The sequence below is a fragment of the Belonocnema kinseyi genome, chromosome 4 (genome assembly GCF_010883055.1).
Source record: "Belonocnema kinseyi isolate 2016_QV_RU_SX_M_011 chromosome 4, B_treatae_v1, whole genome shotgun sequence".
Lineage (NCBI taxonomy): Eukaryota > Metazoa > Arthropoda > Insecta > Hymenoptera > Cynipidae > Belonocnema > Belonocnema kinseyi.
Window position 1 is genome coordinate 13550675 of NC_046660.1, and position 22279 is coordinate 13572953.

Below are 22279 nucleotides of genomic sequence, written 5' to 3' on the forward strand. Positions count from 1 at the left end.
AATCGTAGTAATTTTTTCATAGCAGCCTAAAAATCAGTGACTCTATTTCCATGGTAAAACTCTAATGAAATGTTTTTGTTGACAAAGTTGTATCTGCGTAGTAGAGAGGGGTTGATTATTGAAGTTATTTTTTGTCAAAGTTGTATCTACGTGGTAGAGAGGGGTTAAATTTTTACGTTAAGGGTTGAAGCCCAGAATCCGTAGTGGGCACGTCCACAAGAAAATTGCGTTTTGAAAAAAGTAAACCTTGCTTAATAGACCCGGAAAAGAGCCTGTTGTGATTATTTTCAATTTTAAGTATCTTTTACCGTTTTAATTGATGAAAGGTGAGACTAGGTTCCTATTGTTCTGAAAGAATAATTTTTTCCACATTTTGATAGCCCAAAAAGGGCCAAAATTCTGGCACTTTTGATTTTTTTTAAGTTGCTCTAGTGGAAGTGTTGGCGGACAGCACCTCCAACCGAAAAGTCCGTTACTTTCAGAAAAGTAAGAGAGCTCAAAAATCGGTATTGGTGCCCAAGAAGAGCCCAAAAAAACCCAAAATTCTGATATAATTACATTTAGTTTAGGGGTATATTTAATTTTAAGGGCAGTTTTCAGAAGAAAGTGGATGTTTTTTTCAAATTTAATTTTTTCATTTTTGAAGAGCCCAAAAAAGGCCCAAAATTCTGGCGTTGTTGATTTTTTTAATTTTTTTAAATTTCTGTACTGGAGATGCCAGCGGTTAGCACCTCCACCCAAAAGTCGGTTTTTAGAGAAAACTGAAAGAGCCCAAAAATCGGCATCGGTGCCCAAAAAAATATAAAAAAGCCCGAAATTATGGCATAAATAAAATACTAAAATTCCGTTGTGGAGGTGCTAGCGGGATGCACCCCCTATTTGGTGTTATCTTTTGGGTGTTCTAACGTTCCCTGATCGTCACTGCAACGAATCGTTGTCCAGGAATTTTGAAATTCCAAATGTGACGAAAACGTACGCCCGCACCACTTCCTGAACGTATCACGTATTTTTTTAAGCCATTAAAATATTTTTAAATTTTCAAAAAAAAGGTCAATCCAATTCTTTTTTTCAATTTCTTACCATGGGAATATTTTTATATTAGTACAATCATAATCAAGTTTAATTTTCCAATAAAAGACCGGAACCTTATAACTTTTTATTCATAAAGCAGCCTCTTATCGCTTTTCAAAAATAATTTATTTGTTACTAAGGAAAAATTCATAAATGGCAGCTAATGTGTTGGGTATATCTGCCGTCTTAACTCAAATTATGAATATCGAACAAAATAATTTATGAGACAAAACATAAAGTCAACCAAACAGTTAAATTTTTATAGAACGCATGTTTGAATTTCAAACGGATCAGATATTCAACCCATTAAAAAGATGAGGTATGAACGAAACGCATGAGTTTTCATCTGAAACAGCTTTAACCAAAAAAGATGGTTTGTTAAAAAATTAGATACATTTTTATCAAAATAATAATATTTTTGAAAAAATAGTGACTTTTAAACACAAATGAGATGAATTTCGAAATAAAACTATAACAGTAGTCTTTTTAACAATAACAACAAAATTAATGGTCAACAGAAAATATTTTTCTTACATTTTTTTGCTCGCACATTTAAGCGCGCTAAGATTTGTCGATTTTGAATTCTCGTTCGTTAAAGCTCATTCGCTTTTAAAGAACACATTCTCAACACGAGTCTCGTGCTTCGCATTCGATTTTTTTTCAAAATATTAACTTTTCTATTTTATGTTAAATACTTTTATGTCAAATTTATTTTACAGTTATTTGTGTAGCTTGACCCGAAATTGCTTATTTAAATATTGCACAATAAAACACAAATTTTATTCAACCCGATTACTTTAATATTTGTTCATGATTTTTCACTTAATGCTATTCTCAGCTACCCTTAAAAATCAATTTATATTATTACACTTTCCTGTAAGGAAAAAGAAAATTTTGTTTAAACACATTTTATTGCATTTTTCGTCGTTTTTTATAAATTTAACTTATTTATATATAATAACGTTTTTTTACGATATCAACAACAAATACGCTACCTAGCCTAAAGTTTTTCTTTGCAAATTTGTAGACATAAATTAAGCGATAAATTTGTTAAATAAAATGTTATTGAAGATTGTCTCCTTTTTACAAAAAGATTATTTATTTATATTCATTATATATTCATTATAAGCGTTTATAACAAATTTGTAGATCTCTTATGCTTGAACAAATTTGGTCTTTTTACTTTATTTGACTCACATATCGTTTTTTCAAAAATCTATTTTTTTTTTATTTTCAAACTTATTTTTCAGGAATAGAAGAAAATCTATCCGAACATCTAAAAATTATTTTTATTAAATTCGTCCATCTTTTTTTGGCTAGACAGCTTTTGTTTATTCTTTTTTTTGGGTACCTTGTGTCGTTCTACAAAGAATTTTATTTTACATTGTAAATGTTATTTTTTATGATTAAGGGAATGCGATACTTAGAAAATGATCGATTTTACCAGTTTTCGGCCCCCGGCTTTTTTTTAGCGTTAATACCAAACTAAACAATATTTTTGGCCAAAAACTTTGGACTAACAAATAAAAAAAGTAACTAATGTGCCGTAACCAACCTTGTTCGTTGGCAATCGAGAAAGTTTATTTCATAAATTATTTCCAAATTATCGTAATGAGAGAGCTTAAAAGCGACCCTAACCTCAAGATAATGCACACTCATACAATTTTTATTTAGCACAATACATTTTTTTTTGTTATTATCCTTGAAAAAAGAGTCCGAGGACGTCCGTTATGATATTTTATAGCATCTCCGAATTCAGTCTTTAAAAATTGTCATTTTTGTGGCAAAAAAGCCGGGGAACTGTACTCGATTAACACCGCGACAAATTGTCACATCCCAGTGGGCACAAAGTTTGGCGACGTCTTTACGACATCGTTACGACATCTTTACAACAAATTTAGGACATCCTATGTCTATGACGTTAAGGTGTCTTTACAATATCGTAAATAAGTCGTATGATCTGATGATGTCTTTACGATATCGCAAATACATCGAAACAACATGGACATAGGATGTCGTAAAGATGTCGGAAAAGATGTCGTAACGATGTCGTAAAGACGTCGCCAAATTTTGTGCCCACTGGGATACCACGAAAACAGAATATACGCGTCTTTTATAAAAATTATACATTAGAATTGTTTATTAAAATGGTCTAAGCTTCTGTCGTTTTTCTAAACATTTAAAATTTTTTGTTAGCAAAATGTAATTTTTGTTTTTTCATTGTTTTTTGGTGTTATCAAAATTTGAGTTTTCAATTTGTCTTCAAAAAATCCAAAATTCATTATGATAATCTTGCAAGGATTTCAAAAAGCAATGTTTGTGTTCCATTGGATTTTTTAATATCCTTCGTTATTTGGCTGGAAATATACATTTTCAATTTCTTTCTTTTTGAATATGCCATTACTCTGTGAGGTTTATTTTGATCAGAAAAAGTCGTGAAGACCAATTGTTTCATTTTTCGGATACTACGAATACCCGCACACGGAATTATTAAATCTTGAAAAAATGTGTTGAAAATTTTGAAATTGCTTAAACCACGAATATATCAAATTGGTATGTATTAAATATATTTATGTACTTAGGCGTATGATTGCTTACCCATATATTGCGCAATAACTCAAAAATTTTATTGATATTGCAACAATAGTATTTTGATTGTCTTATTTTCAAAATTAAGTAAGAAAGTTCGCACCTTATTGAGAAAATTGTAATAAACATTATATTTCAATTTGTTAGATTTGTCAAAAAATGTAATTATTTTATTTTTAATCTTCTCTTTTATGATTAAAAAAAATGAGCGTTGTTTCTAAAAATTAAAAATGAAGAATTTTTATATCGTTTTTAGTTGAACAACGTTTTTAGTTAGTTGTTTTTCTTGCCTTGGGTTTCTTTTCCAAACGTTTAATTTTTTTATTTTTAATTGTATTTTTCACGATTAAAGCAAAAACTACACACCCTCGCCAAAAATTATTTTCGACTAATTTGTAGATCTTATTTGAAAGAGCCACTTTCGTCTATTTAGTTTTTTCATAGCCTGTGTCATTTTTCCTAAAACTTTTTTTAAATTTTATTTCGAACGTAGTTTTTTCACGAATAAAACATAAACTTCGCATCCTATCAAAAAGTGATTTCTAAAGAGTTTGTAAACCTTTTCCAAATTCCAAATTTTTGATCTCATCTTTTTTCATATTTTGCATTGTTTGACTGCAATTTTTATTTTTTGGTATGCTGTCAAAATTTGAATTTTCGACTTTTCTAGAAAACCTAAAAAGTTGTTATGCCAGTCGTGTATAACATTTAAAAAGACAGTTTTTTATTTTTTCAAGTTCTTCCATATCGCTCTTTATTTGGCTTAAAATGTTCATTTTCGTTTTTTTTCTTTGAAATTTGTGAATGCTTTAATTCTAGTAGTTTTTAGTTTCATGAAAAAAATAATTATGATACATTGTTTTTCTTTTTAAATACTATGAACATCCGTACATAGAATTTTAAAATTAAAAAAAATTGATCTTGAAAATATTGAAAGTACGCTCACTTTTTACATTTTTATCCAAAATAGCTGGCTAAAAACATGAGCTTTAATGTAAGACTCTAAAAAACGATACTAAAAGCCAATCCAATCTGTCAATTCTTACGAAAGTTATTGCGTTAACAAGCTAACAATCTACAGACAGTAGACCGAAAAATTTTTCCGTTGTGATCCATAACTGTCCCAGCGATCCCAACAAGAGCGGTAATCCGGGAACATGATGATTCAAAGGGTAAGAGAGATGCCTGACAAAGAGTCAGTTAAACAAAATTTTAAGACAAGACACAAAAAAAAATGCATAGGGCAAAACAAAAACTAATTTTAATACGCATCTTTTAATGGTACGATCTCTTATCGCGCAAACAAACTAACCTATTAGTAATTTTTAAATATTACTTCAGGAAAAGGTTGGGACGAGAAGATATTGAATTTCTTTATTTAGTTGGGATCTATTCTTTTATTTCATTCCCGCTGGGTATTCCAGCATCTGTGAAGAACATGACGCTTTGCTTATCTACGCCTAATGCGTCCTCCAGGGCATCGTCGCCGCGAGCCTGGTGCCACGACTTGTTGGGGTTTTGGGACTCACCAGAAGGTGGAGTCAGGGTTGGCCTTGAAATTCACAATTCCATGTGTCTCTGTGAAAGCGAACATCTCAGTGGGCACGAAATTCGGCGACGTATTTACGTCATCGTTACGACATATTTACGACATCTTTATGACATCCTATGTCCATGTCATTTCGGTGTCTGTGATATCGTAAAGACATCTTTAGATCATACGACTTATTTACGATATCGTAAAGACACCTTAACGACATGGACATAGGATATCGTCAAGTTGTTGGAAAGATGTCGTAAGGATTCGTAAAGACGTCGCCAAATTTTGTGCCCACCGGGATGAGATTCAGAGCAGCGGTCCTTATCTGTTGGATTTATTATACGGCTCCATCAGCAGGTACGCAGTAATACTCATAAGCATCCACCTAAACGAAACAAATACATTTCGCAAACCATTAGAATTAATTTCAAAATTATTAAGCAGTAATTAACATCATTGATGCTTCAGAAATACAAGTAATCTGTAATTTTCATACAAATAGTGGAAATATAACCAAATATTTTAATTTGTAAATAAATTCTCAGTCTACTATAAACCTAACCGAAAATAAGTGTCCATCGAACAAAATAAAATGTTATGTAAAGCATATAAATATTGATTTAGAGTAGTTCAGTTTTTATTAAGGTCACAAAATACATGCAACTTTATTTGCATTACATTTTCAACGAAATAATATTCACATCATAATTCTTTTCATGGAGATCTATGCTACGGAGATCTATGCTAAAAACAAAGATCCAAGCTTTATTTGAAGCGAGGATAATTTAATGGCGTCCCTGAAGACCCTGAGCTCGTCATTAGAATCGCTTTAAGATACCTTTGCGCTGGAGAAACTTATGCATACCTGGGCGTGCCACAGAGCCGCATTCAGGATGTGACATCTATAAAGGGTACTCTCCGAAGCAGATACAAACGTCTCATCCGGCAGATTTGGTCTTCCGAACTGTTGTTGAGGAACAAAGTATCTGCAACGAACATGCTTGCCGTCCCGGTAGTACTTTATTCATTTGGAGTAGTTCAATGGACGATGAACCAGCTCAGATCCCTTGATCTTAAGTCTTCTGTTTCGCGACTGTACATCTCAGGCCGCAAAGGTGGTCGCAGAATATGGAGTCTTGCATGACTTCACAAGAACAGGATTATTCTGGGTACAGCGGATAGAATCGCAAATGGAAGAAACCCTCTCCTTAAAATGATCAGGAAGCACAAAAAAGTGGGAAAACGAGCGTTTCTGTACAAAGCAGCGCAGGAGGCTGATGAAACACTCGGACTCAACTTCAGTTTTAGGGGTGAGCAAAATGCATATAATCTTATCTATCTCGAGTACTCACAATTGGAAGCCCAAGTTAAGAAAGCACAAGAGAAAAACTTTCATAAAAAGCTTCTCGATAAGAGGATGCACGGTATCTTCCATAAAAATGTGGAGGATTAGTAAATGTCGTGTGAGCTAACTTTTGCTTTCCTTAAATCACGCGGATTAAAGTATGGTTACCATCTCTGTCACTCTTAGGGCATTAACCTTCATATCGCTCCTCTAATTGCTCCTAGGGAAATCGAGTCAATTGGCGAGAATGGGAAATGCCGTATATACTGGAACTTTTACTCCCGAGAATTGTTACTGTTGCATACTCGAGGCCTGACATGGTTCTCCTTGACTTCGAGAAGCGAACCATGTTCGTTATCGAATTTTCGGAACCAGCTGACAAATACATCATAGCCAAGGAGAATGAAAAGAAAGAGAGGTGTAGAGACATTATAAGGGATTTGCAACGACTGCACCCGGAATGTTCTGTTAAACTAATCGTACTTATCATCAGCGCTCTTGGAGGAGCCAAGCTTTCACTCGTTAATAGCCTAAAAAGTATCACTGCGCGTCAACAATATGCTAAAACACTTGCGGGAAAAATGTAGAAAGCGTAGTCCTTGGGTCGCTCCATGCTCTTAGGATGCACGAAACATCGTATTGATTACGTTACAGACTATAACCACCCATCTCACGGTCGTGAGACGTAGTTGTGGCTGAAATTTTACAGTGATTTCGCTGAGAGCGGGTGTAATTTTTCAGATTAGCACCCGCTCGTTTTACTAACAAGTTGTAAAATGAGTTCAAAATTTTCCCTTTTCCCTTGATTCGCATTGAAGAAATAGGGTGTCGGTTACGGACCACGATCTTTTTTAGACGACCAATATGCAGACTTTGATTACAAATCCGGTATTTTAAACAAAGTTAGAATAATTTTCAGTAGAAAGAACTAAAAATTGCTTTGAAAAAAAAAAATTAATTTGATGCACTTTCACTTCCGTTGCTGATTAGGCGATCAGTTTTAGACCACTCTACTCTGAATAATGATAGATGTTTTCAATATTAATTGTTTTTGAATTTAATTTTTTATTCCCTCGCTATAAGTGAGAAGTTTAAAAGAAGTTTTAAAAATTCCGAAAAGGGTGCAACTTTCTAATTCCATTGAAAAAATTATAATTGGATTCGAAAACTTTCACGCTAGAATACCACTTGATTAAGTTAATTTTAACACTACTAAATAAATGTTATCAGTGATTTCAGTAATTAATTAAGTTTTACCTGAGTAGATTCCGAAAGGTAATAGAGTATCTTTGACTAAGAAAAAAACTAAAGAAGAAAAACTAACTTCTTTAGACACTTCATCCTTATTGTAGTTAAACAATGTTCACAAAGTTTTATCAACATTTGTAATTTTGTATAGAAAATCAGAAAAAAGTAAAGCCAACAAAATTTTGAAAAAAGGTTGTAAACAATTCCTAATTTTCTCAAATTTTTTTCAAACAATCCATGTACATCGCAAAATACCTCGAGATTTTCATTAGTCTTAGAAATAAAATTAATGAATCGATACTACTAATAAATGAAAATGTTTAACATTCGTAATATATAAAGTAAATATATTGCTTTTTCAACAAAATAGATAATTTTTCAACAAAATATTAAAATTTTCAACTAAGAAGATTAATTTTAAATATAAAAGACCAATTTTTATAAAAAGTCAGTTTCTAACCAAAAAATGGTAATTTCGTTCCAAAAGCTCATTTAAAAAATGATTGCATTTTTCATAAAAAAATAAATAAATATTTAACCCGAAAAGACGAATTTTTAACAAAGATTTGCCAAAGAAAAAAGATGAAATCCCAATAAAAGTAAATCACTGAATATTTCATATAAAAAGGATTTCTGAATCGGGAAACAAAAATGAACAAATATTGTATCCAATTGTTAAAGTTTTGAAGCCAAAAAAAAATTTCAATACAAAAGTTGAGTTATCAACTAAAACATGACTTTTTGAAAAGATGGTATACTTTGTTACAAAATTATTGACTTTTCAACCAAAGAATTATAATTTTTATTCAGAAAGGATGAATTCTTAACAAAAATTTAACATTTGAGATTTCATCAAATAAATGGTTACATTTTAAAACAAAAAAGATTGAATTTCTATCAAACGCGATAAATTTCCAAATCAAACAGGAGAATTTTCATAACAAGCTTTAAGTTTTTAACCAAGGAAGATTAAGTATAATTATTACGTTTTAAGGAATGGGAAATAAATGTATAAAATACAAATATTTGAAAAGAACGATTTTTAACACTCCGAACCTTTTTAAAATATCTGACTTTGTATAATTTAGAAGAACAAAGGAGATAGCGAATACAAATAATACTCTAATTATTTGACAAATCTTGAAAATATTTAAAGAAAATTTTTTCAATTTTACAGATTTTTTACAAATATTTTAATGCATTTGTAAATATTCTAAAGTTTGATAAAATCTAACCGAAATTTCAGCGCTTTCAAAAGATACCACGATTTCAAAGATTTTGTAAAGATATTATACGAATGTCAGAGCTTTCAAAGATTGAGAAATATTTTACAAGGATTTTAACGATTTCACAAACATTCCAATTATTTCAGAAATATTTAAAAAATTGGACAAAGATTTTAGAGGATAAAAAAAGTATCAACAAAATTTTAAATCCTTTGTACAAATTTTTACCTTCATAATTTTCTTATTTTCTCTATATTTCTGTATTTTATTTTTTAAACTGGGATTGAAAAAGTTTTTTTTTTTTTTTAGTTTTCAGATTATTTTAGTGCTTATTTTAGTTTATTTACTATTTTCGAAATAAAATAATTTCCATAAAAGTGTTAAGTAATAAATAATCTGCCAGTGAATAAAATAAGCCAATATTATTTATTAAAATTAAATGAAAACTTGGAAGTTTTTTTAGAACCACATGTTAGAGATGGTATACAATTACGGCACATTTCATGTGAATTAATAATTTCAATAATTTTCATTATGTTGAAAAAAATGATATTCTACACGACACTGAAGCTCCATTCTTATTGAAAGAATGAAAGTAATAAAACAAATAAAGCAAGTGCCAAAATAATGAATTTGTTCATTAAATTTTTTAAATCAAATCATAAAATTTATCAAATAATTATGAATGTTATTGAAATTATCATAAAGTTCCCAAAGTAAAGGACAAATATCGAAAATCTGAAGACGAAGGTATTTCTTTTTACGTTTCGTTTTAAATAAATGGGTATGTTTAACAGATATTTAGGAGCTTTTGAAAATGTTGAAAAATAGTTAAAAATTTTTTTAAATTTAAAAAAAAATTTAAACACATGAATTTTTCAAGGTTTAAAAAGGAAGGTTTAGAAGCTTTGTAGGAATCTTCAAATGTTTTAAGGAAAATAAAATAATTTTCAGAAGATGCTTAGGAAAAATTTAAATCAACTGTATATTGAAAATAAGTTTGAGGTGAATATTGTATAAGATTAAAAACAAAAAAAAGATGTTAAACATTTATAAAAATTGGCGAAAGAGAATCTCGAAGATTTGATGACAATTTTTTGAACATTCCAAAATCGATTTTTCAAAAATTGTAGATTTGAAAATGTTTCAACATGATTAAAAAATTTTTTACGGCTCTTGAAAAATTAAAATAAAATATATCTATGCAATGATTTTTTTAGGAGAATATTTAAAGAGTTTAAAAATACGTTTAAAACGGTTAATTTTTAAACGAATACTTGAATTTTCAAACAAACAGGATGAATTTTCTGCAATAAATTTTAATTTTACAACTTAAATATATGCCTTTTAACAAAAAATTTAATTTAACCGAAAATTTTCAAAAAAAATTAATTTACGGGCAAAAAATCTTTGATACAAAATGCAAATTTCCTAGAATGATTTTGTTTATAACTTGATTTACTTTTTTTGACGCAATATAAGTAGATTAAAAATTTTTTTATAATTTCACAAAGATTTTAGACAGTTCTAGATTCATACAAAAGGTATCTAGAAATGTTGTAAAGAAGCTATTCAAAAGGTTTTCAAGAATTTTAAGAAAAAATTGCATCTAGCTTGAAAGGTATCTGGGACTCGCAAAAGTTAAAAAAATTTTAAAGAATATTTCAAGAATATCCAAAATCTTTTATTGCAAAGTATTTTCAACTGTTCAAACATTCTCCTCAAATTCATTTTTCAAAACAATGTTTTATTTTGATTCTCCCAGGAGTCTTGAGAAAAATGATTTATTATATAGAAACCCAATTATTTTGAAACTTTGTAATCTTGCCAAATTAGAAAATTCAGGTTTTAACATCGTCTGTATTCTGTTGAAAAATTTTCGAAACTCAATCCAAATATTTTTAAATAATTTTAAATTTTCTGCTTACATACAGCCATTAAAAGTCTTAAAAAAATTCAAGAGTCCGATTGAAACTTTATAAATTATTTTTCACTGAAAAATAAGTTTATACTAATGTATTTTTAATTAAAGGATTTCACTCAATTTAAAATAATGATCTAGTCTAAAATATTCCATTTTTAGCTTATTTAAATCCTTATTTAAAGTTTTATTAAAGCTTTTATTAAAAACTTATTTAAAGTTTTTAATTAAGATGAAGTATAATTATTTAATTTTGATCAATATTTGACTGTTTATTTGTAACTAATTTGTTTGACATAAGCAACCTTAAATCGTTAAATTTTCGAAGAGTTCTTAAATTTTGAACGTTATAATTTTGAATGTTGTTAAAAAATAAAATTTAATTTATGAGTGATATTGTAGAATTTTGCTTTTCAAACTGTAATTGAATACTTACTATTTGTAAAAAAAATTATAAAAGACATTTCCGTCAAATTTCTAGAAAAATTCAAAATATTCATTCATTTTGGAATATTGCTTTAAAAGAATATTCAAAAACATTTCAAAACATTTCTAAAACAGTTTAAAAAGAATCTGAAAGATTTTAAGAATTATTTTTAATTTGCAGAAGCTTCTAAAAATTGCAGAAGTGTTTAGTTTAAAAAGATTTAATTTTTGAATTTTTAACGTTTCCAGCTTGAAATTGATTAAAATAGTATAATTTTGAACATTTCAAAGGTTATTTATTTTTTAATATAAAATATTAAAAATAGTAAGGTGGATTCATATTTTCAGAATTGAATCTATATTTTTAAACTCATGTTTGGATTTACAGTTAAAATTTTTTAATTTCATTGACCGTGAGAAATATTTGCAAACCCGAAAATAACCGGAAATTTTTTTATGGTTAAAAATGGCCACCCTGAAAAATACTTGTTTGAAAATTTTGATTTACTGAGTTCATTTTGCAGAAAATGTGTTTAGCTGACCGAAAATTTTGACTAGAATAAATGAGATAAGCTAAAAAATATTATTCACGAGCATTAATACATTCACATTTTCATGTTTTTATTTTTTTAAATTGAGATTTTTCACAAGTATAAGCTGATAACAGGCACGACAAGAGTTATTCAAAATTAATTCAAGCAATCAGTTGTTCAACGGAAAATTATTTCTAAGCAATTAAACCTTTTTAACTGATTGAATGGATTTGATTTAGAAATCGGGCGATATAATAATGTCTGTGCTTTTATTAGCTTTGTAGAAGAGATATAGAATATTTTGGTTTTGAAAAATTGGGGACCAGATATGAAAGAAGTTTAAAAGAGCAAGCCAAAAAATTTTAAACAATTTTAAGAAATTTCATTTTCCTTAAACTTTATTGCTTAATTTATCTGTATATGTTATCAGATTTTTTTGAGACAGAAGATAAAGTAATACTTTGATAATTTTCAGTTTAAAACGGTTCAAGTGAAGGTTGTACGAACAGTTCTTTTGGTTTTATTTATGATAAATTCAGCAGATGTGGAAAATTACGATGTGAAGAATCTTTACCCCTCCACTTAATTGTAAATAATCCATAAAAGCCGCCGCTTCTTGTGAAATTCTTCCTCTCCAGCATCAGTTAACTTCTCAACCGTTATCTCTGCTGGTATCTAAAAACAATGAAGATCGTCCCACTACTTTTTGCCTGCGTGGCTTTGGCCAATTTTGCAAGTATGTTTTCCATACATTATAGTAAAAACTGTTATAAATTCTAAACTTTAATTTTACTTTCGAATATACAATGTAACCTCTAGAATTTAAACTTGGCAATAAATATTTTCATTTAGTGCCATGTTACCATATTAAAATCTAGTAACATATGGAAACCAACAAAATGATGCTTAATGCAATCTTTTATCTTATTAATTAATATTATTATTTACTTTAAAATTTTAATGAAAGATATACAATTTACAATCCATATTTTCATTTGATATCTGGGTTGATATCCGAAGAAAGTGAAAAAAATTTGTTTTCAATCGATTAATACCTTCTGTTCCCTTTTTTGAATTAAAAATTTCAAAAAATTTTCCTTTTGCTTAAAAAATTGTGGCGAATTTTGTCTATGTAGAGTTTTTGCTAGGAAAAATGATAAGAAATCTTTGATTAAAACAAATGTTTGGTCATTTTAGAATTTTTGGAAAATTGCAAAAAAATCAGTTTTTTTTTATTAAGCCCTAAGTACACAGTTTCAAAGAAGTTAAATACGTCGAAACGAAAGCGGGCGAAAATCTGCATTCCCATTTCTGCAATGCAAAATGTGTTGGCCCCCTCTTCCCACTAAATCAGAAAAATTCCTCGCTGATCTCTTTATTAGCTGTTCGCTAAAAAAAAACGGGATACCATAAAACAGTATACCCCTACGCAATAAACTCTACGTTATAAAGAGGAGGGGGGGGGTGGTACATCGAATAATTCCGACAAGGTAAAGGCCTCTAAAGGCATCGCTTTCGCGAGTCGCATGGTACCCTGGGACATCACTTTCTCCAACTGTAAGGCTCGTCAGGGCCTGACTTCCCCAGTATATTAGAACGTACCCGAAACATGAGATATTTTGCGCATGTCTTCCCCGGGCATCACTTCCCCAGTAAATATTAAAATCTAGAGACTGTGGAAAAAATGGGCATGTCTTCCCCAGGCATCAATTTCCTGATGAAATTTTGAAATAGTCTCTCGATTTCAGTATTTCACTGGAGAAGTGATCTTCGTTGAATACATGCCCATTTTTGCCACAGTCTCTATATTTTAATATAGAGCCCGTGCAGGCTATCTTAGTGGTAGTGATGGTCGTGGATGCTACTTTCTTTTGATAGTCATGCCCCGGGAGGCCATTTATTTGCAAAAATACACGCCCAGGGGGAAATTTACCACCAGCACAGTACCCCGCCAGTACCGCCGGTCGGAGTTCGGTACTGGCGCGGTACCGTTAGAATACTGGCAGGTCTACTGTCTTTATATCGGTAAGGCTAGTACTTAAATTTGGTACTGGCGCGGTACCCTCTGTTAGTACTAGCCCAGTACTGGCTCAACCAATATTGCAAACTCGGCGAGGTACTGACCTGTAGTACTGTGCCAGCACTGAAGTTTACCATTGAGCTACTACTGCAGATTAGTACTGGGCAGATACTGCCCGAATAAAAATGCTTCGACTTGAGTTCGACTTAAATTGCCCCAATCAAGGCATGCTGAAGTCCAAAAGTTCGACTTGAGCATGTCTCATTTTTGAGACGGAGCTAGACTTAATTTATGTCTTGGAGACAAGTTTCTATATCTTTTAGATATAAATTTATCTCTTGAGTCAAATTTTTATGACTCTAACACGAGCGGTTTATAACTTCGAGTTATACCTGTCCTAACAAGAAGTGTCATTCTGACTATCATAAAAGCTAATATTCGTATTTCTAATGGCTTAGGAGATCATTCTAGAAAGTTACAATTTTTTTTCTTTTTTTCAAGAAAATTTTTAAGGATTATAATTGTTCGGAACCACAGATTCTAAATTGTTTAATTAAAAATAACTGAGTTAATAATTACCAATTTTTCATTTATCAATTTTAATCTCATTTATAAGCCGAACAAGGTTCGACTATCTCAGTCAATACAAGGCTCGACTTGAGACAAGTAAATGCCGATTCAACTGGCGTGGCCATAAAAGTAAGACGAAGACCTATGTGTCAGGAGTGAGCTTTGAGACGCAACTCGACATCGATGTCTTGGAGACGAACTCAAGACATAACCAAGTCGAACTCAAGTCAAAGCATTTTTACTTGGGTGGTCAGGCTCCAAGTGATAACGAAGGTATCCCAGGTAGAAATACACCATCGGCTAAGTACTGGCCTAGTACCGCCTGTCGCATTTTCAGTACTGACCGGTTGTACTAGGCCATTACTATGCCAGTACTTGCTTGTAATTCGTGGCGGTACTGGCCTGTCAGTACTAGCCCAGTACTGACTGCCAGTACTGGGACAGTACGACTACAATTTTTCTTCGTGTAATATTTTATTTTTTCGCGTTTTAAATCATTTTTAAAGTTCTGATAATAACACTTAATGACCATTTAAAATTTGTACCGACGGAACTTAGAAATTTTATCACGTTGCGCAACCATCTTTTTAATAATAATTTTCTTTAAACCCCGATAATCTCTAAACACCCTGACAGCATGTGATGACGTGATTTTTTTTAAGCCTATTTTTGTACTACTAGCATAGTACTGCCCCGGTCGTGCAGCCAACGTTCTGCCACACTGGGCGAACCACCGGCTGCCTGTACTGGCGGGCATTACTGGGTCAGTAATGCGTCGGTGGTGAACTCCGGCACACTACCGATATTTCCACCTTGTAATATGATTAACTGTTCTTTTTGAAAATTAACTTCAAAAATACAATCTTTCATTTAAAAAAACATTGTTTGAATTTTAATTTTAAATACAATTAGTAACAATTACAAAAAATATGCCAATCGCTGGCGAAACGCAAGTACCAGTATTTCACAAGATATGTATACCACTCCTAAGCCAGTAGTACACCAGTATGGCTCCAACCGTTGGCGGAATTCCTGCGACGGTAGACTACCAGTAATGACGGTCAGTACTGAGCCAGTGGTAAACCAGTACTATGCTGATGGTTGGCACAGTATTAACAGACAGTACTGGTATTTATTCTGAATTAAAACTGGCGTGGTACTGCGGCGGTCGTGAACTCTCTTAGAAAAACGTCAAAATCGTTCAAAAAAAGTAAAATTGAGAATATTTGAACGCTTGAAACAGCACTATAAAATGTTCTTTTATAAAACAAAATAAGGGCATGTTTCTTTGATTGATGCTGAAGAAATGTCAGGTTCAGCATTTGTAACTTTTATTTAAATGTGTGCATAGGACTCAATAAAACAACACGTTTCTTGGCCATTTTAATAAAATTGTAAATTGATCAAACACATTTTTTCTAATTAAAAATGTTCTACTATTATTTCGTAGTAAAAAATGTGCAGAGAAAAAATTCGGAATAATTTTTGAAGCGACCGGGAAATATTTTAGGATTTTGAAAATGTTGTATTTTTAAATAAAAAAAAAAGAGCAGGAGATACTAACCGATTTTAACAATTATTTTTTTTTTTTTAACTTTTTTCGGATGTTAACCGACAACATTCTTTTGCTCATCCAAAACGATTTGACTAATTTCATCATTTTCACTCCGTACTACTATGGAAATTGAAAAATGGAATCTGACGCAGTTTCGTAACTCTTAATTTTTAAGTTGTCTTCAAAATGTGGGATATAAAATTTGAATTTTTTTAAACTCTTCTCGCTTTTATTTGGTTGTTCTTTCTATTGTTACAAAATAAGCTGAAAAATTTCACAGAACTATTTTTCAATCATTCTCAACGTGCAGGATTATTTCGGAAAAATTTTGGTGGGAAATTCTGACTAGAAAAAATCTTTAAAATTTGTTTTCTCAATGTTGTGTGTGAAATATCTCCATTAGTTTCTTTACCACTAAATAGTCAACCAAAGTAAAAATATTTTAAATTTATTTAAATTAGTGAATTTGTGGGATCTTGGTGCAAAAGATTGGCAAATGCCGCTAAAAATGCAACATATAATTTTCTATCAAATTTGTAGTAAAGACGGTATATTTTGGAATTTTTTAACATGAATTATTTTTAGTTAATAGGTGACGATTTTCCAAGAAATTTTTTAATAATTATAAAATTTATTGTACAATTTTTTTCATCCTCATAATCGTGGGAAGTAATTATTATTCGGGATAAATTATACAAAGTTAATGAATGTTAATTGTTCTTAACAATTTTTCTCCCTACGAGCATAAAAATAATTTTTTTCTGGATATAATGACAGAATTAAAGAATGTTGAGCCCATATATTTTTAAATGGTGTTTGGTAATTATTTAATTATTTTTATTTGTTTGTACAATTTTTTTCTCTGTAATTCATGAAAAGTTATTTTTTGCTGCAATCAATGATACAATTGACGACTTAAGTGTAATGTTGATTTTTTTGCCTCAGATATTTCAGTATTTCCTTAACAAAGAACGTACATATAATTTTTGATACAGTTCTAAATTCTTTAAAGAATACTTTTAAATTCTTAACTTTCGAATTTTAAATAATAGTGGAATGAAAATTGCTATTTTTTGACATTTATAATATAAATGGTTTCTCGTGTATTATATTTTTCATCTTAATGTCTGTATACAGGTTACTCAGTAATAATATAAGTCAACCATATATTATTAAATTTATACCATTTATTCATAAAGAAACTTAAAAATACAGAAAAGTTTCTTTTTTCTGTCGAGACTGGATGGACGAAAGTGACATCGCTTTGGCTTCTCAAGTATATTCATTTGAAAATCGTCGCATAAATCTTGCATTTCTGGCCTTTTTTCATAAGGCAACAACTCATGGATCATATCCGACAAAAAAGGGAAAAGAGTCGAAAGCGTCAAACTAGTTGCAACTAAACGGTTGACGAAAACCACTGACAAATATAATATGAATTTAGACATGTCAATCCCATTACTTTCATTGCGGAAAGTATTCTTCATTTTTTTCAGACGTTCTCATGGCTCCGTAACGACTTGCGCCTCTCAACGAGCAAGTGAGGGCGTCACGGGCTTGCAAATGCTTAAAAAATGACAATAAACATCCATTATCCTCTCACATTCAATATACAGTGTCATTTAGACCCGCACAAAAAATTTCGATGCGTAGCCTTCGGCTGTTAAGGACCGGCTGGCACTAGTCGAATGATGGAATAGTAGTATGCTTCCCCCCGTCACTATGTTTTACACATCTCAGTGGGCACAACATTTGGCGACGTCTTTACGACATCGTTACGACATAGTTACGACATCGTTACTACATAGTTACGACATCGTTACGACATCCTATGTCCATGTCGTTTCGGTGTCTTTACGATAACGTAAAGATATCGTCAGATCATACGACTTATTTACGATATCGTAAAGACACCTTAACGACATGGACATAGGATGTCGTAAAGTTGTTTTAAAGTTGTCGTAACGATGCCATAAAGACGTCACCAAACTTTGTGCCCACTAGGACACTCATTGGGAATTATCATTGCCGTACCCTAAAGATTCAGACAACCGAAAAATTCTCTTATTTACAGAAGTCGGTGCTATGAATAATAACGATGAATCTGGTCTTAGTGGAGGTGCTCCTCTTGAGTCTCGGCGTACTGCAACTCCAAATCCCCATCCAGGTAATGATCATGTTCCATAACGATGACGCAGAGCTAATCTTCTATCAATTATTTTTCGTTAATACACAAATGTTATAAATGTCTTTTTTGCAGAATCGAGTTCTGCAAATAATTCGAACCCCCATCCAGGTAATGCTTATGCTTCTTGCCGCTCCTTGAGTACTTATCTTCTAACAGTTACTTTTTCAAGGTTTCAACCTTTTACAAATCACCTTTTTACAGATATCGGTCCTTGGGCTGCTCATACGCATACTCATGCACCTGGAATTCAAAGACCTATTCCTAACGATCCTAGTCGTCCACGGAAACTGATACAGATAGGAAAAGTGATAAATGGCGGACTTACAGATTTCCATGCGCTTCAAGGAGAACTCGTTCCTAATCCAGACATAGAGAGATGCAATAGTCCATATGGGCACGCTATTGTTGAACTCATAAAAACTAAACGTTTATATGCATGTCTCCAGCCCTTTAACAAACATAAGGAATCTGTAGATAGGGCACATAATCATGATCCTGCCGTCTACCTCGCTGTTGTAAAAAGAGAAGGTCAGCGTCAACTCGAAGGCAATCTTGCACCTCACGGTCAGAGGCAAGCTCTCGAAGCTCAAGGCAAAACTTTTCATGACATATTGTTTCGTACTGTGTATAGATTGAACCCTCAGGGAATCGTTTATTACACACCTTTGAATGGAACTAAAGTGGAAGGAATATTATATCAATACCCTGGTTATCGCCTTGACTTTTTTGCATAAAGCATCGGTTTCACTTCATTCAAGTTTTCGAGCTCTTGCCTTCACTAGCTCACTTTCGCCATCTTTTTGTTTCACAGTACCTTGGTGCCCATTCATCATGCTTGGGCTACGTGACCAGCGACACAGTCATTAATATCTTTGAAACTGCTGTTGAACCTAAAATATCTTGTTGATAATAAAAAATATGCATTTGTATCGGAAAATAAAATGTCAGGATAACTATAGGTAGTAAGATTTCACGGCTCCATAATATACTTTACACTACGAGTTACCTCTTCTTCTAGCTGAAAAGAAGAGTGTAACTATCGTAATGTTTATATTTTTTGCAAAAAAATCTTAGAATTGAGAAATAAATAGATTTTAAATAATTGTAAGATAAATGTAAAACTGAGAAAACAGAGGGAAATACTTATGGCTAGCTGGCGACAGGCATGTACGCACAATAACGCCATTGGCTCGCGGGCCCAAAAAACGACATGGTGGGGCAAACGCCTAAATTGACATAATTTTTCTGCTCCAATCCTGGACCGCCAGCCACCTGCCAATATCTCCGCTTTCTGTCTAGGGAGCTATCAAAAAATGAAGGGAATTATTACAAACTTGACGTGGCATTACTTCCTCTTAAGCTAACCTGCTTTTTTCATAGAAAATAAATTATAAATCAATATCTCCTTTTCATAATGCAGAAGGCTCCTTTTAGATAAATTAGCGCGAACCATCCTCCATTTAGTTCCTTTTAGGGCTGCAGGGCTATCAAATCTTAGAAACTTTTAATCATTCTCAGACTGAGTATTCTATCTGGCCTCCTCTTGATTCCACCTATTTGTTGTTATCTTTTGGTCGTTGGAACGTTCCCTGATCGTCACTGCAACCTAATCGTTGTCCAGGAATTTTGAAATTACAACTTTATAGCTTCCCAGAAGCACCACATTCCCCACATAACTGGCTTCTGGAGAAATCGTCTTGACCTTATTTCGGTTTTCGTTCTGATCAAAAAAAATCTTAACCGAGTTCGAGCTAAGGCTTACTCCTTGGCCGATTTGCCCCTTTATCATCAGGATCGATCAAACCAGGATAGGTCTGTGACTATTAATTTGGCTTTCGAGAATTAATTTGTCTCCTTTAATCCGCCAAGCTTAATTCGGAAGGACATATGCTATTATCTCGAATACCGCTCGCTGAGATGAAAAACTCAACTTCAAGTTTCCGGATAAAAACCCGTCTAAAGATTATTATTAAAGAATCCGGGTTCATCATCTGTGCAATCGATTAGAGTCCTACAGCCACTGACAGCTAAAACCTGCCTCAACGAGGAATCCTTTTAGGCCCTGGACGGATTCGCTCCCAAGGAGGCTGTTGATCCAACTCATCCTTAGATGCTCAAGAAGAAAAAAAAGGAACCTCGCAGAGAAAGGGTCATTCCAGATGTTATGCAGAAAATTGACGCCTGGTAAAATACACACAATGATACACCTGACTTAAAACCATTGACCACTTATCGTCCTTGAATTATTCCTCCAAATTCTCTCGAGTTGGAGCCTTGACCCTTCTTTTTTTGTCTTACCTATACTACGATCAATCTCAATATGGTAAAACGTATTACCTCGATTACCTCGCATTACTACAAACACCTCAATAAGGGTGAAGATCTTGAGTCGATCTGAAAAATCATTGGAACTATCAAGTAATTATTTATAGACCACTTGTTGTAATAATGAATATTAATATTGTTTCACATCACAGTTTTCAAATCAAAAGGTCAAAAAATACAAATTTCAAGAAGCCATTATATTTTTTGCCACTTCCACTCCTATATTTGAATTTGAACGCAACAAATTGATATGCGAAGTAATTCTTTTATGAATGGCTAATCGAGAGAGTTTCACTTCACATACGAGGTACTCAGCTTAACGGGAGACTCTTTTCAAAAATTTTAGAAGACCATTTGAGATTTTCCCAGAAAACTTGATAAAACATTTTTGTTTTCTTAACACATTTCATAAGAATTTTTTATTCTTTTTTTATACTATAAATGCTCTAAAATCTCCCGAAGATGAAAATGATTTCTAAATCATTTTAAAGCTTATCAAACCTTAAAATATCTTTTGAAATGATGTAAGGTCATACATTTTGTTAAAATTCACCGTTGCTTGATGCTTGCCTCATTGTTTTTGAGATGAATAATGATACTTTTACGAAACCCTAAGCCCCGCACCACTTCCTGAACGTATCACGTATTCTGTGAAGCCATTAACATATTACTAGCGGTTCACAGTAAGGTGAAATGAACAACAAGGTTTAAAATGATATCTAAATCGCAATAATGCACATATTTTTTATTAGTTTTTTTTTAAACTTCAGAAATAAATTTTCTAGGAACAGTTTAAAGTCGATTTGTTATTTTGTGTTGTTTATTTCAATGCAAAGCGGTACAAGAAAACAGAAAAAAATATTAGCTTACAAAGGTTATTGTTATTAGCGGATTTTAATAACAAATAATCTGCATGAAGAATATTTGTTGTTAAAGTATATTCCTGGTATAAAATTGCCTGCTTTTTTTGTTTGCATGATACGTGAACATCAAAATTCAGAATTAAATGTTATTAATTACTTTTATAAACAAATTTTATAAACAAATGTACATAACAGAAATTAATAGGCAGCAAACAATCTTTTATCGTCAACTCTTATTGTAATGATATCACCGATTATGTTTTCTCTAAAAATTATACTATCCGTTGATATTTGTTTATATGATGAGCCAAATATATGAACAAATTCACATTCTAGGAGTTTGAAGCAAAATGAAACCGATTTTTCATCTAACTTTTTTTGCAATTATGTATTCTGAAACCATTTTTTCTGCATTAACATTTTTTAATTTTACGAACAAATTATAGAAACAATTGCACATTTTCAGCGTTTTCAAGCAAAAATAAATTGTTTCTTTATCTGACCTTGTTCGAATCATATTTACAAATTTAGTGATGCATTAACATTTTTTAATTTTACGACCAAATTATAGAAACAAATGCACATTTACGGTTTTTTAAGAAAAAATAATTTTTTTTGAGCTCGCTCAAATCATTCACAAATTTAGTTATACTTTTGTTAATTTTACGAAAAAATTATATAAACAAAATTTAAGTACATATTTAGGTTGAGTAAATTCATGATTTTATTTTAAATTCGAATTTTGCGTTAAATATTTAAGCATTGCAGGTAAATAGTCATCATTTTTGTTCAAAATTCATGTTTTTTGTTGAAAATAAAACTATTCCTTTTTTTGTTGAGAGCTGATGTTCTTAGTTTA

General features: G+C 31.6%; 1 protein-coding gene across 1 annotated transcript; it reads left to right on the top strand.

Moving 5' to 3' along the window:
• The first annotated feature begins 12554 nt into the window (after window positions 1-12554).
• LOC117171436 lies at window positions 12555-19185 on the top strand. Its single transcript, XM_033358764.1, has 4 exons — window positions 12555-12635; window positions 18119-18211; window positions 18305-18340; window positions 18434-19185. Exons 1-4 carry the CDS (start codon window positions 12584-12586, stop codon window positions 18964-18966), a joined length of 714 nt encoding a protein of 237 aa, XP_033214655.1. The 5' UTR covers window positions 12555-12583; the 3' UTR covers window positions 18967-19185.
• Window positions 19186-22279: the final 3094 nt, after the last annotated feature.

Excerpts from the sequence above, each read along its gene's own strand:
- LOC117171436 (XM_033358764.1), top strand. The coding sequence starts at position 12,584 with ATGAAGATCGTCCCACTACTTTTTGCCTGCGTGGCTTTGGCCAATTTT. Across the intron at positions 12,636-18,118 it reads GGCTTTGGCCAATTTTGCAA|AAGTCGGTGCTATGAATAAT; the intron begins GTATGTTTTCCA and ends TCTTATTTACAG. Across the intron at positions 18,212-18,304 it reads AACTCCAAATCCCCATCCAG|AATCGAGTTCTGCAAATAAT; the intron begins GTAATGATCATG and ends TCTTTTTTGCAG.